This window comes from Lepidochelys kempii, chromosome 14, assembly GCF_965140265.1.
Source record: "Lepidochelys kempii isolate rLepKem1 chromosome 14, rLepKem1.hap2, whole genome shotgun sequence".
In the NCBI taxonomy this organism is placed as follows: Eukaryota; Metazoa; Chordata; order Testudines; family Cheloniidae; genus Lepidochelys; species Lepidochelys kempii.
In genome coordinates this window covers 39,866,964-39,885,353 of record NC_133269.1, presented here as the reverse complement: position 1 = coordinate 39,885,353, position 18,390 = coordinate 39,866,964, and the positions used below count along the sequence as shown (strand labels likewise).

The 18,390-nt window shown below is 49.6% G+C and overlaps 1 protein-coding gene across 2 annotated transcripts in view; it reads left to right on the top strand.

Annotated features, from left to right (window-relative positions):
• Window positions 1-14,938, top strand: part of LOC140897877 (uncharacterized) — a 42,921-nt gene extending 27,983 nt beyond the window's left edge. Inside the window, exons 2-5 of one of the 2 annotated variants that reach the window (XM_073311071.1) lie at window positions 10,491-10,578; window positions 11,097-11,223; window positions 11,847-11,960; window positions 12,252-14,938. In XM_073311071.1, the coding sequence (XP_073167172.1) occupies window positions 10,491-10,578; window positions 11,097-11,223; window positions 11,847-11,960; window positions 12,252-14,863 (2,941 nt within the window). In that variant the 3' untranslated portion in view covers window positions 14,864-14,938. Of the gene's footprint in view, window positions 1-6,561; window positions 6,636-10,490; window positions 10,579-11,096; window positions 11,224-11,846; window positions 11,961-12,251 lie in introns of those variants that run through there. The other variant, XR_012154840.1, reaches the window with a different exon arrangement.
• The last annotated feature ends 3,452 nt before the right edge of the window (window positions 14,939-18,390 follow it).

The following is an 18,390-nucleotide window of genomic DNA, read 5'->3' as shown; positions in this document are numbered from 1 at the left end:
GGAAATGGCCCACCTTAATTATCATGCACATTGTAGGGAGAATGGTCACTTTGGATGAGCTATTACCAGCAGGATAGTGAGTTTGTGTGTGTGGTTTTTGGGAGGGGGGTGAGGGGGTGAGAGAACCTGGATTTGTGCAGGAAATGGCCCAACTTGATTATCATGCACATTGTGTAAAGAGTTGTCACTTTGGATGGGCTATCACCAGCAGGAGAGTGAATTTGTGTGGGGGGGTGGAGGGTGAGAAAACCTGGATTTGTGCTGGAAATGGCCCAACCTGATGATCACTTTAGATAAGCTATTACCAGCAGGACAGTGGGGTGGGAGGAGGTATTGGTTCATATTCTCTGTGTATATATAAAGTCTGCTGCAGTTTCCACGGTATGCATCCGATGAAGTGAGCTGTAGCTCACGAAAGCTCATGCTCAAATAAATTGGTTAGTCTCTAAGGTGCCACAAGTCCTCCTTTTCTTTTTGCGAATTCCCCAGAAGGATGGCTGGACGCTCACTTGGGCCACAGACGGATTGTTGCCTGTCCATGGAGCTCTGAGAGTTTGCTGTACGTTTGTTACATGCTGGAAAGCTGGAAAACGCCCACAGACTAGCTCTTTAGAGACAATGGTACCTGCAGACCAGCTAGGTGCTAAGTGGCCATTAATTGCTTAGCTGGCCATTCACCAGCTGTGGAGCTGTGAACAAGAGAGTTACAATTCCCCAGAAGGACGGCTGGACGCTCACTTGGGCCACAGACTGATTGTTGCCTGCCCCCTGGCTGGAGCTTGAATCTCAAAGAAGAGAATGGTATAAAAGCAGAAGGGAGAATTGCCTCCATTTTCACCTCTCCTCTCCCATCTTTACAGAAGTCAACAATATGCCTTGAAGGGCCACAGAGGCCTTGGACTGGGGAACACACCAAGGCGGGAAGGAAATCCATCCTGGTTACGAAGAACTGTGAACCGCTTGCAATAGCGGGCGGGGTGCGAAAACCTGCTTGCTTCGCATTTTCTTAGATTGGTCAAATTTACGATTTAAAATGCATGTTTTAATTGTATAGATTTAACTAGTTCTGACCTTTCACATCTTTCTCCCTTGTGATCCCTGAAAACCTCCTTGTTCCAGTTAATAAACTGATTTTAGTGTTTTGTCTGGTCCTGTGTGTTTTCCTTGAAGTGTTTGGGGGTTTGACTTGAGAGAACAAGGCTATGACCTAATCCGACCCCTTTGGGGGGGGGGTGACCCACTAATTATTGAGTTTGTCCAGCACAGTGAACAGACTGAGCAGTCCAAGATGCAGATTACCAGGGTGCAAGGCTGGGAGCAGAAAAGTGGCTGATGTTGCTCAGTCCTTTAGTAACTTCATGAGTGTCTGGCTAGTCACACTCAGTACCGTGCAGCCAGGAGTGAGTTTGAATGCTAGTGGCTGTGTGTGAGCAGAGCGTGGTTCACACAGCGATGCAGCAGGATGGATTTGATTTAAATCATGATTTAAATCACTAGTCTGGAAGACTCGATTTAATCCTGGTATTCTACAGAAAAGTGCATTCTTGGTTTTTATGATCTTAATAGATAATCTACACAACTCAGAGATAGATGTAGGTTGCATTTTTAGAAGGTACACACTATACATTTTAAAACAGATTTATTTTGAAAACTTTTCAGGTTAGTTTTACAGCTCTATCAGACAATGAATGATTGTTTCGTTATTTCATTTCATTTATTTGCATTTGGTTATTTTATTGTTTGGTTATTTCAGTCATGCCACCCTGTGGAGGAGAACATCACCAGACAGACGTTTAAATTGTTTTATTTCACTAAAACAACAACGTTAAGTATTCTGGATTTTTTTCTTCAACAGCAAAGATATAATATTTTAACAGAAAAGCATATATCCATCGTTTCTTACATTTATCTACAGACTTCTTCTCCTTGTCCAGATCTATTCCACCTCCAACATTCTTCTATTCATTCAACTTTTTGAAACTTTGCACTTTTGGAGACAGGGAAGGGATTGACTCTGTGTACACAAATTTGCAGAGGGACAATAGAGGTGAGGTCTGTTATTTCTCACCTCTCTATATTATTTTAAAACATTTTGGCTGTTAACAAGCATGTTACCTCTGGAGACACAAAGGCATAGTTTGAGAACTGGGAAACTAAGCATCTCTGATGGGGTCTTCTAGACTGAGCACTGAGTCCCACTGGGTAGATGGAAAGATTAACCTAAGTAATCTATACAGAAGCCTGTGGAATCCCATAAAATTGGGTCCCTAATCCATCAACTATTGGAACTCATGTACAAAACTTTTCTTAAACATTCCATGAATATATTGTCTCATACTATAGAATTAGAATTTACAATCCCTATTCCAGGATGAGATATCTTTGAGCTACAATGTATCTTAATTAAACGTATCTTTAGATAAGGTTTTTCCTCAAAAAGGTTTTTCATCAAAAAAAAAATCCAATTTAAATAAAAACACTGATTTTTGTTTAACTCATTGATTTTTATCCAGCCTGGGAAGCAGTGTAAAACATGCCCTGGGATGGAGAATTAAGCAGTTCAACAGTCCAGATTGTACCCTGGGGTACGTCTCACACCCGCTGTCTCCTGGGCCCCAGCATGGCACTGTTGGGCTTTCATCATCCTGGTCTTGAAAGACACGCTCAGCAGGGCAAACCAGAGAAGGGGAGCCAGCGGACATCCTCAACTCCACTGAGTTTGATTTTGGCTAAATCCTGAACTCCCCCTGGTACGTGAGCAGCTGCTGGGAGCTTCGGGCCCTTGAAATCAGGGCAGGAACAGTAGCTGCAGCGGCAGTCGGGACCCCCGGGGCTCCAGCGGCGATTTAAAGGGCCCAGGGCTCCGCTGTGGCACCGGTGGCCGGAGACCTTCACATCACCGGCCTGGGGAAGCTGCCCCCTGCCGGTGCAGTCAGCGGTGTCCCGGCTCTTGCCGGGTCCGCCAGACTGGATCAGACCGGCTTACTTTCACCTCTGCCAGTGGTCTAAACAATTATGCCACCCCCACTTCTGCTCTCTCTCCTTTTGCCTTCCCTCGCTCCCCCCTGCAAATCTGGCCCAGTCAGCTCAAACAACCAGAGGTTTTGGGCCAGTAGCCGGTGACCAGAGAGGCGGTGAGAGCAAGGCCTCTGCCAGCCCAATATGGAGAGAAGTTTGCCGCAGACGGGCTGATCAGCCAGCGGCCGGTGCCCGGTCAGTCCTGCAGGGAGGCTGCGAGCGAGACTGAATGCTGACAGGAGAAGTTTGGAGGCGGGATGACCCCTTACTGCTGGGAGAAGCTCCCCGAGCCCAGGGGCGGTTGGGCCCCCAGGGGGCAGGGGGCTGGATTACTGTGGGTTGATCGCTAGGACCCAGGAGCGGCTGGGGGGCGGCTCTGGGGGGAGCGATCGCGGGGCTCAGGCCCGGCGCAGGAAGTGACTCGCAGCCGCTGCGGGGACTCTGGCTCCCGGCGAGATCCCCGAGCCCCGGCGGCTGGTGCTGGGAGCCCGGAGCCCGGGCTGCAGCCGGGAGAGGGGAACCTCCAGCCGGGCCCTGCCCGCTGCTCCCCGGGAGCCTCTCCCAGGGCAGAGCCCCCAGCCCGGCCAGGGCCCCTTCCCGGCCCGGCCCCTGCCCCGGGGGGCCCCGCTCGGGGGGAAGGTAAGAGAGACCCTCCCATCCCCCCCTGCAGCGGCCCCCCCCGTCACATCTGGGCTGCAGGGGGAGGAGGATAAAGAGGGGCCGGAGGCGGGTGCAGGGGATGCCGGGGGCAGGCTGGGATGGGGGCAGGGGTGCACGGAAGGGAAGATGGGGCAATGGAGGAGCATCGGGGACTGTGGGGCTGAGGGGAGCGAGGTCGGGAATGGGGGAGGATGTGAGTGGGGGGCACAGCGAGGGAAAGGGGGGATGTGGGGAGGCGGGCGGAGAGAAGCTCTTCTCAGCTTTGGGAGCGATCAGGGGACTAACCCCTCAGGGTGCAGAAGCTACACGGAAAAAACCCAGCCCCCGCCCTCCCCCCGCCCCACACACACCCCCACCCGGCTCTGAGTGTGTTATTGACAGACACCCCTGTGGTGGTGGGGTCTGTGTGCCCTTGAGTGTTGGGGGCTGCCCAGGGCCCTGGTCTGATTTCCCTGTAGAGTTTAGATCTCAGCCACACCAGAGTCAGACCGGAGTCACTGCTGGCTCAGGCAGGGGGGGTGTGCGGATGGACCAATGGGATCAGCCTCTTCCTGCCTGTCCCTGGGGGCTGCCAGGGGAGTCCAGGGCAGCTCAATCTTCAGGTGATGCCACCAGAGGGCTCCAGCTATTGGTAAGGGAGAGGGGTTTACACTGCAATGGGGGGAAATCTCCCAAAGTGGCCCTTTTGGTTCTTCCCTTTTTTTAGCATTTGGCTCAGAGATGCTGTTACTGGGAGGGTCTTGTTGCCCGCACCCAGTGCCAGAGGCAAGCAACAGCGTTAGGGGAGGGGTTCGCTACCTGGTGTGCTTCACCCAATAATCACAACGGGGTGGAGAAGCAGAAAAGTTTATTTGAAGCTTTAAAAAGGTCCAGGGAGAATAGAATCTCAAATCCTGTACACAGAGCAGGAAGTTACAGAGGCTTTTATACATCCTTTCTTCAGCATACTTATCCAATAGCAAGCTGCCCTAAGTATCCATTTAGCCAGCCAATCCAGTTCCCAGCTAGTTTCCTTGTTTTTTGTATCATTTGTTAAACTCTACATAAAGCTGCTTTATTCAGCATTGTTCATCCATATCTGCCCTGTTTGGCCTTGTTTAGTGTCAGGCAGTCTGACTCTGCAACATACTGTTGCAGATCCTCAGCATAACTGCTGCGAGTGCCTCCTGGCCGGGGTGGGGGGGCAAGGACACTTGGGCCCTGACACATGAGACTGCACAGCATAAGACTGGTCATACAAGCAATACAGGAAAAAGAAGTTTCAATAACAGGCTAAATAAACCACCCAGCCAAAACGACAAACGCCAGCCTGAAAACAAGGTTTGCAACGAATCGCTCTCTGGGGCAGTATAGGCAACCTATGCTCCAGCTCGGGCATGGGCCTCAGCCTGTACCACCTTTTCATAGATCTCTTAACTGCTATCATTTATATATACACACCATCGGGGCGCGACGAGGGCACAAACCCCTCCTTGGGATGCTAAGAGATAGTCCAAAGCCAGCCTGTTTAGGAGGGAAAACGTCCTGAGCTGCTGTACCTCTTTATTTAATGTTTTTACTGCTGACCCTAAATCACTAACCGAGTCCTTTAACTCTAAGGCAACTTTCTCAAGTACCATTTGCAGCCTTACAGTATAGCGGCCTGTGCATGCCATGGCTGGCCCGGTAAACAGTGGCGCTATTCCCAGTACAGAGCACCCTACGAGCTTCTCGGTTGTGAGGGAATTTTTTTATATTGCCCTCCAATGCCATAGTCAGTCGCCGCAGGGTCTTTTCTCGTGACTCAACAGAGGTGTGTCGGGCATTTCCAATCTTTCCTTTGGGCAGTGTGGCAGTTATGGAAAGATGAGGAACTCCACGAGCTATATAACAGCTACCTGTCCAGTTGGCCAGCAGCACCTTGTAAGCCTTTCGGCCACATACAAAATAGTGACCCTGTAGGGCCCAGTAAGGACTGTTTCTTAAGGGGGTTCCTGGGATATTTAAGGCTGCTTTTGGCTGTTTTTCCAAACAGTTCATATGCCCCTAAGGGGGCATCCCATCCTCCTGATTGGGTACAAGTGGGGGCGTTTCTAATTGTGCCGTTCAAATTACGCTCGCCATAGGGACCACTACAAACCCACCATTGGCTTGCTACATTGGAGATATTAACTGGATGGCAAGTTATATTTTCAAACCCTTTTTTTGTGGTAAGATTATGTGTAAGAGTTTCCCTAAAAGGGGAGGAACCATTATACCCACACTGCTGGCCTCTCCTTTTGGTCTTTATCCAATACCCATCAACCCACTGTGTAACAACACAGGAGCTTTTTCCCACAGGACGCCCATAGTGATCAGATTGGTTTCGGGTAAAACATAACACTCCCTCAGTGAGTACTGCAACTGAATACTCCTGGTCCTGATAGGTGGCTTGCTGTAAAGAGGTCTTATTCCAGAACGGGGAGTCCGTTCTTTCCCGCTCTTTGGTGGCGGCTAATTCTGCTAGGGTCAGGGACAGCATGTCAAGGGGCATTCCCGTTTTGGGGGACAGTGGAGTTGGAGCACATACCCAGCAATGAGTCTGGTTTGTTAAAGTAGCAATATGGCGTGCAAGCAAAACAAAGGAGTTATGCTCCCGATATGCACAGTTTGAAAATACCAGTACAGAGAATAACAATGTTACCCAATTAATTATCACCAGAGTCTTCCCAACCCAGGGTCTTCAGTACCTGGGTGGGCCCATTTTAGCGTTAAGGTGCCCGCTATTTGTGTCTTTTAAACAGTAGCTTTAGCCCAAGATTATTACTAGATGAGGAGTCAGCAGGTTGGACGGTCCACTGTTCTGCTGACGAGGGGGCGGGTACTGCCTTCAGACGAGAGTGATGGCTCCAGTTCTTGTGTCCCTCGATCTTTGCCGCTGTATGGGAGACCAGCAGGCCGGTCCTTTCCACTTTTCGTGGAGAGTCTCGTCTTTCCAGGTACGAACAAGCACGGAGTCACCGGGCTGTAAGGAGTGGACGGGAGAGTCCAAGGGGAGAGGCTGGAAATCCTTGGTATACCTGTGAAGAGACAAGAGAACAGCAGACAGGGAACACATATACTGAGACAAAAAACCATTACCCAACTCCCATTCCCCTGACAGAACCGGGGTGCCATTCATAGGCCATGCCCTTCCAAACATAATTCAAAGGGACTAAGCCCTAATCTACCCTTTGGGAGAACGTGGATACGGAGTGGATGAGGGGCAAAGTATCAGGCCATCGCAGTGAGGCTTCTTGGCACACTTTTGAGAGATGCCGTTTAAGGGTCTGATTGGTACGCTCCACGACACCACTGGCTTGCGGTCTCCAGGGCGTATGGAGTTTCCAGGGGATCTGTGAGGCATGTGAGATGCTTTGGATGATTTTTGACGCAAAGTGTGTCCAGTGGTCAGATTCCATCCACAGAGGGAGTCCAAAGCGAGGAATGATCCATTAACAAACTTGAGGGCCACTGTTCTGGCAGTGCAATTAAAGCATGGGAAGGCTTCTGGCCATCTGCTGAACCGATCCACTATGACAAGGAGTATTTGAACCCCTGGGGTCCGGGGAAACTCAGTAAAGTCTATTTGCCACACTTGTCCGGGGCCCGGAGTGGGTTCTAGGGCAGCTGGTGGCACAGGATGTCCCGGTCGAGGGTTATTCTTTTGGCAGACTAAGCAGTCCGCTTGTACCTGGGCAGCCAGGGGTCGGAGTCCGGAAGTGATAAAGTATTTTCCCATTAGCTGGATAAGTGTTTCCCTGCCAGCATGAGTGGTTTGATGTAGTTTCTGCAGCACTGGCCGGATCAGGCCCTTTGGTAAGAGGACCTTCCCTTCCGGGGAATGGAGCCATCTCTCCTTTTCCCGGAGACCGAGTTTGTCAGTTAGCTGTCTCTCCTCCCCAGAGTACTGAGGAGTTGGAAGCTCCCCTACTGATGGGATAAGGGCATGCATATGGGCGTTCTCAGCCTGAGGGGATGGCAGGGTGGCAGCATGCTTAGCCTCTCTATCCGCCCGGGCGTTACCTCTGGCCACATCTCGATCTTCCCTTTGATGGGCTTTACAGTGTACCACCGCCACTTCCGAGGGGAGTTGTACGGCTTCTAGGAGCTGGAGGATTTGGGGCCCGTACTTGACTGGGGAGCCTTGGGCTGTCAGCATTCCCCTTTGCTTCCATAGGCCAGCATGAGCGTGCAGCACACCAAAAGCATACTTTGAATCAGTAAAAATGTTGACCCGCTTTCCTTTTGACAGTTCAAGTGCACGGGTCAGGGCTATTAGTTCGACAAGCTGGACAGAGGTCCCAGCAGGCAAACCTTCAGCTTCCACAGTGTCATGGAGGGTCACAACAGCATAACCCGCCCTCCTTTGCCCATCTATTACGGTACTGCTACCATCAGTGTACCACTCATAATCTGCATTTGGGAGGGGTACATCCTTTAAATCCGGACGGCTGGAGTAGTGGGCATCTATGATCTCTAAACAGTCATGTTTCTGTTCCTCTGTTTCTGGCAAGAGGGTGGCTGGGCTAAGGGAGGGGCAAGGCCGTAAGGTGACTTCAGAGTTTTCTAACAACTTAGCCTGATACCGAGCAATCCGAGCCTGGGTGAGCCAAAGCCCTCCCTTTGCATCCAATAAGGCTGGGACCATATGGGCAGTATAGATTTGCATAACCCCTCCCAATGTTAGCGTCTCAGCTTCCTCAAGCACTAGGGCAGTAGCTGCGACCGCCCGGAAACATGCCGGCCAACCCTTTGCAACCTGATCCAGTTGCTTAGAGAAATAAGCCACAGGACGTCTCCATGCTCCTAACAGCTCTGTGAGCAATTCTAGGGCCACCCCCTTTCGTTTATGTACATACAACTGAAACGGCTTGGAGAGATCCGGCAGGCCCAGAGGCGGGGCTCTTATTAACTTTTTGTTCAGGATTTCAAATGCCCTGTCAGCCTCTGGGGTCCAATAGAAGGGGTCATGATCTGCTCCTTTTACACAGTCGTACAAGGGTTTAGCCCATAGTCCAAAAATCTGGGATCCATATCCTGCAAAAGCCTGCCATACCCAGAAATGCCCTGAGCCGTTTACGAGGGCTTGGGGTAGGGACTTGAAAGATAACTTCCTTTCTTTCGCTTGAAAGCTGACACTCCCCTTGCCTTAGATGTAACCAGATCCCTCTCCACCTCAGACAACAGGGTTCTCAGGAGGATATTACAGTTGTCCGAGTCTGGCTTGTGACGACTGAGGCACCTCTCAAAGACTGAAATAAACCGGCTTGGGTTCGTGGAGAATTCCCCAGCCCGTGTTTTAAAAGCTGCTAGGTCTATTGGATTGAATGGCACAAGGGTGTAAACTTGCATGGTGGTAGCCTGACATCCATCTGCCCCTGGACAAGTCACAACAGTCTCAGTAAGCAAAGAATAGAGTCCCACCAAGGGGGCAGTCTCTGTAACCTGAGGCATCCTACCCTTATAAGGTGGGGGTGTGGGGGCCGAAGGGGACACCGGCTCTGCCATTACAGTGGGGGTGGGGGTCTGGGGACTAACATTAGCTACTAACGAACCAGTCGGAGTCAAATTAGAGTGCTGTAAAATATCTGGTCGAGTACATAAAGCCAGAAACAAATGCGCATACATATGTTCATTCCACTTTCTTGTTCTCTGACAGAACAGGAGTAACTGGAGGATCGTGTTGTAATTAATTGACCCTCCTGGTGGCCACCACTCCTGGTCCTCTAGTTGATATTGAAGCCAGCCAACTATACAGAATCGTTTTAATTGGCTCTTAGTCATCGGATCTGCACCAAATACCTTCCAGTTTGCTAGAATGTATTCTAGGGGCGTACACTGTGCCCTAACCCCCGAGCTCTGTCCCTGTCCCATACCTACAGGGTAACTCTGGGCGTCCCCAGGTTCCAACAGAGCATACAATCCGGATTTCAAAGGTTCCTACCTTAGCCAAGGGACCGGTTCCTCACTGTCGCCCACAGCTGCTCCTCCCCTATGTCCAACGGACCAGTTCCTCACCGTCGCCCACAGCGGCTTCTCCACTATATGAGTGCGTTGCACCATTGTACACTCCAGAGTCGATCAAATCGCGTCTCCCCCGAGGCCCCCGATAAACTCACCAGTGCACGCTGGGCGTCGGATCTCGCTGCAATCCTCGACCTCCAGGAGGGGTCCGGGCAAGGCTAAATAGCAGCCTCGTCGCCCACCCAGGGACGCCAAAAGCTCTTGCCGGCACCGAGTGCCAGAGGCAAGCAACAGCGGTGGGGGGGTTCGCTCCCCGATGTGCTTCACCCAATAATCACAACGGGGTGGAGAAGCAGAAAAGTTTATTTGAAGCTTCAAAAAGATACAGGGAGATGAGAATCTCAAATCCTGTACACAGAGCAGGAAGTTACAGAGGCTTTTATACATCCTTTCTTCAGCATACTTATCCAATAGCAAGCTGCCCTAAGTATCCATATAACCAGCCAATCCAGTTCCCAGCTAGTTTCCTTGGTTTTGGATCATTTGTTAAACTATACATAAAGCTGCTTTATTCAGCATTGTTCATCCATATCTGCCCTGTTTGACCTTGTTTAGTGTCAGGCAGTCTGACATGTTATCCTCAGCATAACAGCTGCAAGTGCCTCCTGGTGGGGGGGGCCAAGGACAGTTGGGCCTAGTGTGAGGGCGCTTATCCACACTCATGGTCTTCCATTCCCTTGAGTTACCTAGTGGCCATGCCCCAGTGTCCCCAACAGTCTGAAGAGTCTGGGGGGAATCGGGGTGAGACACGGACAGAACCATCTGTAACCTCCCTCTCGCCCCGACAGGCTGAGGAATCAGGTCCACGTTTCACCAAAGATCGGCCAGTCTTCCAGGGGACAGAGAAGGGAAATGGCTGTGATGGAGCCAGCTCAGGTAGGGGAGTCTCAGGGCGCTGCTGGGTGGGGGAGGGAGGAGTCAGGGTTTGATAAACCTACTGATTTACTTAGTAGGCTCGTTGTGGCAGGGAAAGGGGGAGGGGACATTCCCCCATTTCTCAGGCAGGATATCACCACCTTGGCAGGGCTGGGGACATTTTCAGGCTCCCAGCGCTGGAGCCTGACCTCACTTGCCTGGGGCTGCTGTGAAATACGAAGGGAAGCTGTCGGGATTCCTGTCCCTGTCCCCGGCTCAGAGCTCTGCTTCCTGTCCCAGTCTGTGGCTGGCAGGCATGTGGGAAATGAGAAGATCCTGGCGTGCTCCGTGTGCTGGGGCGGACAGGGAGCTCTCACCTTCTCCGCCCCCTGAAGCCTCCTGGCTGCTCTGAGCAGGGTGGGGGTGGGATTCTGCTACTCTGGCCCTCTCACAGCTTCACGTTTTTTTTTCCTTTCCCATGAGTAGTGGGATTGTGTCTGGGGCAGCAGGTGCTGAGTGGGGGACTCTTGGTGTTTCAGATGCCGGTGACCTTCGAGGAGGTGGCTATTTATTTCACCCAGGGGCAGGGGGCTCTGCTGGACCCCGCTCAGAGAGCCCTCTACAGGGACGTCATGCAGGAGAACTATGAGACGGTGACCTCGCTGAGTAAGAGATTCCCGTCCCCTCAGTTATTAAAAACTGTGGGGTCTGTATGTCTTAATGTGGTCAGGTTCTTCCCTGGTCAGTTGGAGCAGCGGCGAATGGGTTCCATAATGCACAGCTGCCATGTGAGAAATACATGCATTTCGGTGCCTCCTCCACTGGGACACGGGAGTCAAAACCCAATGGACAAGCTAAACCATCCCCACCCCTCCAGCTTTCAAGGGGCATAAATCTGCATTGTCTTGTCTGTCTTGTTTCTTGCCTGCACATAGAATCCCTGTTCATCTCCTGCCTTGGGAATAGCTCCAGCCATGGGGAGAGCTCTGGGCTCTGCAGGTTTAGAAAGAGGCAGGGGCTTAAGTGCAGACCTGTGTTTGAGTCAGCAAGGCCCCCAGAGCGCACAGATCCTGGGAACGCCTAGTGAGGGTGTAGTAATAATTCAACTCACCTCCCCAGACACCGTCCTCTGCGCAAGGGGGCTCAGTGACCCTGTTCCCATCCTCTTGGATTCCACGTTCCTCCAGCAGAGCACAGGGACAGGTTCCACTCACGGAACGTCCTTTGTGACAGATCCTCCACCAATGCTCCATGCACCCTGATCCGGAATCATTTCACCCTCTGCACAGGATTTCCCATTCCCAAACCTGAGCTTATCGCCCGGCTGGAACGAGGGGAAGAGCTGTGGGTGTCCGATCTCCAGGATTTGAAGGACAGAAGGCTTCTGAGGTGCACCAGCACAGGTGAGGCCTGACAGAGAAACCGTCTAGGGAATGAAGGAAAAAGTTGAGAATCCCAAAATACGATGTGAGTAACGCCCTCAGTTCTTCTTCATCTCACCGAGAGCAGGGCTGTGGTCAGCAGATATTGCTCACGCCATTCCACCCTTCCCATCTCTCCTTCCTTGTGAATGTTTGGGTGGGATGTGGAGGCAGAATGCAATTGCTCAGTCTTTGTGTTGGCTTTTCCCTCAGTGCTATTCCTCTTTCTCCCCAGCACAATGACTCCTCCCTGGATTGTGTCTTTCCCAGCAGGTGCTGAGCGAGGGAGTGAGAAGAAGGAGGGGAATCATCATGAGGCAGTTCCTGGGGAAGTGGAACCACAGGGGACCTTTTTGGGAAGAGCTGAAGGGAATTTTTCCCCTTGCTGGAATCAGGGAGAAGCCTGGAGAAATTGGCACAGGTCAGAGAGGCTTCTGATAAACCAACCCAGGAAGAAAGTGGATGAATCTGTGAATGGTGGGGGAGGAGACGAGAATCCCAGAGAGCAGCAGACAAATCCCAAGGAAGAGACACCCTGGCACTGCCTTGAGTGTGGGAAAGGATTCATTGTGAGATCACAACTTGTTACACATCAGACAGTCCATACGGGAGAGAAACCATTTCAATGCTTGGACAGTGGGGAAAGCGTCAATAAGCGCACAGATCTTAATGACCATGGGAGAAGCCACACTGTAGACAAGCCCATTCAATGCGTTGAATGCAGGAAATGTTTCAGTTCAAAGTCAGCACTAAATTCACATGAGAAAAGCCACACAGGAGAAAGACCCCATAAATGTTTAGACTGTGGGAAAATTTTCACATGGAGGTCGGCGCTTGTTAATCATCAGGCAATCCACACAGGAGAGAGACCCCATAAGTGCTTCGACTGTGGGAAAAGTTTCACATGGAGGTCGGTGCTTGTTAATCATCAGGCAATCCACACAGGAGAGAGACCCCATAAGTGCTTCGACTGTGGGAAAAGTTTCGTACGAAGGTCAAACCTTGTTCAACATCAGGCAATCCACACGGGAGAGAGACCCCACAAGTGTTTGCACTGTGGGAAAAATTTCATACAGCGGTCAACCCTTGTTAAACATCAGGCAATCCACACAGGAGAGAGACCCCACAAGTGCTTTGACTGTGGGAAAAGTTTCAAGCAGAAATCAGTCCTTGTTCGTCATCAGGCAATCCACAGAGGAGAGAGACCCCACAAGTGCTTGGACTGTGGGAAAAGTTTCATACGAAGGTCACGCCTTGTTCGTCATCAGGCAGTCCACACAGAAGAGAGACCCCACAAGTGCATTGACTGTGGGAAAAGTTTCAAGCAGAGGTCAGACCTTGTAAAACATTGGGCAGTCCACACAGAAGAGAGACCCCACAAGTGCTTTGACTGTGGGAAAAGTTTCAAGCAGAGGTCATACCTTGTAAAACATTGGGCAGTCCACACAGAAGAGAGACCCCACAAGTGCTTTGACTGTGGGAAAAGTTTCAAGCAGAGTTCACACCTTCTTAAACATCAGGCAACCCACAAACGAGAGAGACCCCACAAGTGTTTGGACTGTGGGAAAAATTTCATACAGCGGTCAACCCTTGTTAAACATCAGGCAATCCACACAGGAGAGAGACCCCACAAGTGCTTTGACTGTGGGAAAAGTTTCAAGCAGAAATCAGTCCTTGTTCGTCATCAGGCAATCCACAGAGGAGAGAGACCCCACAAGTGCTTGGACTGTGGGAAAAGTTTCATACGAAGGTCACGCCTTGTTCGTCATCAGGCAATCCACACAGAAGAGAGACCCCACAAGTGCTTTGACTGTGGGAAAAGTTTCAAGCAGAGGTCATACCTTGTAAAACATTGGGCAGTCCACACAGAAGAGAGACCCCACAAGTGCTTTGACTGTGGGAAAAGTTTCAAGCAGAGTTCACACCTTCTTAAACATCAGGCAACCCACAAACAAGAGAGACCCCACAAGTGTTTGGACTGTGGGAAAAATTTCATACAGCGGTCAACCCTTGTTAAACATCAGGCAATCCACACAGGAGAGAGACCCCACAAGTGCTTTGACTGTGGGAAAAGTTTCAAGCAGAGTGCACACCTTCTTAAACATCAGGCAACCCACAAACGAGAGAGACCCCACAAGTGCTTTGACTGTGGGAAAAGTTTCAAGCAGAAATCAGTCCTTGTTCGTCATCAGGCAATCCACAGAGGAGAGAGACCCCACAAGTGCTTGGACTGTGGGAAAAGTTTCATACGAAGGTCACGCCTTGTTCGTCATCAGGCAGTCCACACAGAAGAGAGACCCCACAAGTGCATTGACTGTGGGAAAAGTTTCAAGCAGAGGTCAGACCTTGTAAAACATTGGGCAGTCCACACAGAAGAGAGACCCCACAAGTGCTTTGACTGTGGGAAAAGTTTCAAGCAGAGGTCATACCTTGTAAAACATTGGGCAGTCCACACAGAAGAGAGACCCCACAAGTGCTTTGACTGTGGGAAAAGTTTCAAGCAGAGTGCACACCTTCTTAAACATCAGGCAACCCACAAACGAGAGAGACCCCACAAGTGCTTTGACTGTGGGAAAAGTTTCATGCAGAGGTCACACCTTGTTGAACATCAGGCATACCACACAGGACAGAGACCCCACAAATGCTTGGATTGTGGGAAAAGTTTCATAATAAAGTCACACCTTGTTCAACATCAGGCAATCCACACAGGAGAGAGACCCCACAAATGCTTGGATTGTGGGAAAAGTTTCATAACAAAGTCACACCTTGTTCGTCATCAGGCAGTCCACACAGAAGAGGGACCCCACAAGTGCTTTGACTGTGGGAAAAGTTTCAAGCAGAGATCAGCGCTGGTTAAACATCAGAGAATCCACACAGGAGTGTGACTGTATAAGTGCTTGGACTGTGGGAAAAGTTTCACATGGAGATCAGATCTTGTTCAACATGGAAGAATCTATACAAGAGAGAGACCCCCACAAGCGCTTAGACTGTGGGAAAAGTTTCAGACAGAGATCATACCTCATTAAATATGGGAGAATCCACACAGGATGGACGTGGTCCACTCCCAATGACTGATGAGGAGGGGTCAATACCAACAAAGGGAAAATTGCTTTTGTAGTGAGCCAGCCACTCCTAGTCCCTATTCAGGCCCAAATTGATGGTGTTAAGTTTGCAAATGAATTGTCGCTCTGGAGTTTCTCTCTGAAGTCTGTGTTTGAAGTTTTTTGGTTGAAGGATGGCTACTTTTAAATCTGTTATTGAATGTCCAGGGAGAGTGAAATGTTCTGCTACTGGCTTTTGTTTGTTACCGTTCCTGATGTCATATTTGTGTCCATTTATTCTTTTACATAGAGACTGTCCGGTTTGGCCAATGTACGTGGCAGAGGGGCATTGCTGGCCCATGATGGCATAGATCACATTGATCGATGTGCAGGTGAATGTGCCCCATATGACATGGCTGATATGGTTAGGTCCTATGATGGTGTCGCTAGAGTAGATATGGGGACAGATTTGGCAATGGAATTTGTTGCAGGGATTGGTTCCTGGGTTAGTGTTTCTGTGGTGTGGTGCTGGTGAGTATTTGCTTCAGATTGGGAGCTGTCTGTAAGCGAGGACTGGCCTGCCTCCCACAGTCTGTGAGAATGAGGAATCGTTTTCCAGGATAGGTTGTAGATCGTTGATGATGTGCTGGAGAGGTTTTAGTTGGGGGCTGTACATGATGGCCAGTGGTGTTCTGTTATTTCCCTTGTTGGGCCAGTCCTGTAGAAGGTGACTTCTGGGTCTCCATCTTGCTTTGTCAGTCTGTTTCCTCACTTCCCCAGGGGAGTATTGTAGTTTTAAGAATGCTTGATAAAGATCTTGTAAGTGTTTGTCTCTGCTTGAGGGATTGGAGCAAATGCGGTTGTATCTTGGGGCATGGCTGTAGACAATGGATCGTGTGATGTATCCTGGATGGAAGCTGGAGGCATGTAGGTAAGTATAGAGGTCAATAGGTTTCCAGTATAGGGTGGTATTTATGTGACCATCACTTATTTGCACTATAGTTTCCAGGATCTCTTGTGTGGATTGGTCCAGGCTGAGGTCGATGCTGGGGTGGAAATTGTTGAAATCCAGGTGGAATTCTTCAAGGGCCTCCTTCCCATGGGTCCATAGGATGAAGATGTCATCAATGTAGCGCAAATAGAGGAGGGGGCGCTAAGGGACGAGAGCTGAGGAAGCATTGTTCTAAGTCAGCCATAAAGATGTTGGCATGCTGTGGGGCCATGCGGGTACTCCTAGCAGTCCCGCTGACTTGAAAGTATAAATTGTCCCCAGATCTGAAATGGTTGAGGGTGAGGACAAAGTCACAAAGCTCAGCCACCAGGTGTGCCGTAGCCTCATCAGGGATAATGTTCCTGACAGCTTGTAGACCATCCTCATGTGGAACATTGGTGTAAAGAGCTTCTACATCCATGGTGGCCAGGATGGTGTTTTCAGGAAGATCACCAATACGTTGTAGTTTCCTCAGGAAGTTGGTGGTGTCTCGAAGATAGCTGGGAGTGCTGGTAGCATAGGGTGTGAGGAGAGAGTCCACATCGCCAGATAATCCTGCTGTAAGAGTGCCGATGCCTGAGATGATGGGGCGTCCAGGATTTCCAGGTTTATGGATCTTGTGTAGCAGATAGAATACCCCTGGTCGGGGCTCTAGGGGTGTGTCTGTGTAGATTTGTTCCTGTGCTGTAGCAGAGAGTTTCTTGAGCAGTTGGTGTAGTTTCTTTTAATACTCCTTAGTGGGATGGAGGACAGTGGCCTTTAGAATGTGGTAGAATCCTAGAATACGAGGGTTGGAAGGGACCTCAGGAAGTCATCTAGTCCAACCCCCTGCTCAAAGCAGGACCGATCCCCAATTAAATCGTCCCATCCAGGGCTTTCTCAAGCCCACTCCACTGCTTTCCCTTCATCCACAGAACCAGTTATCTCGTCATAGAAGGCAATTAGATTAGTCAGGCATGACTTGCCCTTGGTGAATCCATGCTGACTGTTCCTGATCACTTTGCTCTCCTCTAAGTGCTTCAGAATTGATTCCTTGAGGACCTGCTCCATGATATTCTACACAACTCAGAGATAGATGTAGGTTTCATTTTTAGAAGGTACACACTATACATTTTAAAACAGTGATTTATTTTGAAAACTTTTCAGGTTAGTTTTACAGCTATATCAGACAATGAATGATTGTTTGGTTATTTCATTTCATTTATTTGCATTTGGTTATTTCATTGTTTGGTTATTTCATTCATGCCACGCGGTGGAGGAGAACATCACCAGACAGATGTTTAAATTGTTTTATTTCACTAAAACAACTACGTTAAGTATTCTGGATTTTTTTCTTCAACAGCAAAGATATAATATTTTAACAGAAAAGCATATGTCCATCGTTTCTCACATTTATCTGCAGACTTCTTCTCCTTGTCCAGATCTATTCCGCCTCCAACATTCTTCTATTCATTCAACTTTTTGAAACTTTGCACTTTTGGAGAGGGGTAAGGGATTGACTCTGTGTACACAAATTTGCAGGGGGACAATAGAGGTGAGGTCTGTTATTTCTCACCTCTCTATATTAATTGATTTTAAAACATTTTGGCTGTTCACAAACATGTTACCTCTGGAGACACAAAGCCACAGTTTGAGAACTGGGAAACTAAGCATCTCTGATGGGATCTTCTAGACTGAGCACTGAGTCCCACTGGGTAGATGGAAAGATTAACCTAAATAATCTATACAGAAGCCTGTGGAACCCCATAAAATTGGGTCCCTAATCCATCAACTATTGGAACTCATGTACAAAACTTTTCTTAAACATTCCATGAATATATTGTCTCATACTATAGAATTAGAATTTACAATCCCTATTCCAGGATGAGATATCTTTGAGCTGTAATGTATCTTAATTAAACGTATCTTTAGATAAGTTTTTTCCTCAAAAAGCATTTTATCAAAAAAAAATCCAATTTAAATAAAAACACTGATTTTTGTTTAACTCATTGATTTTTATCCAGCCTGGGAAGCAGTGTAAAACGTGCCCTGGGATGGAGAATTAAGCAGTTCAACAGTCCAGATTGTACCCTGGGCTATGTCTCACACCCGCTGTCTCCTGGGCCCCAGCATGGCACTGTTGGGCTTTCATCATCCTGGTCTTGAAAGACACGCTCAGCAGGGCAAACCAGAGAAGGGGAGCCAGCGGACATCCTCAACTCCACTGAGTTTGATTTTGGCTAAATCCTGAACTCCCCCTGGTACGTGAGCAGCTGCTGGGAGCTTCGGGCCCTTGAAATCAGGGCAGGAGCAGTAGCTGCAGCGGCAGCCGGGACCCCCGGGGCTCCAGCGGCGATTTAAAGGGCCCAGGGCTCCGCTGTGGCACCGGTGGCCGGAGCCC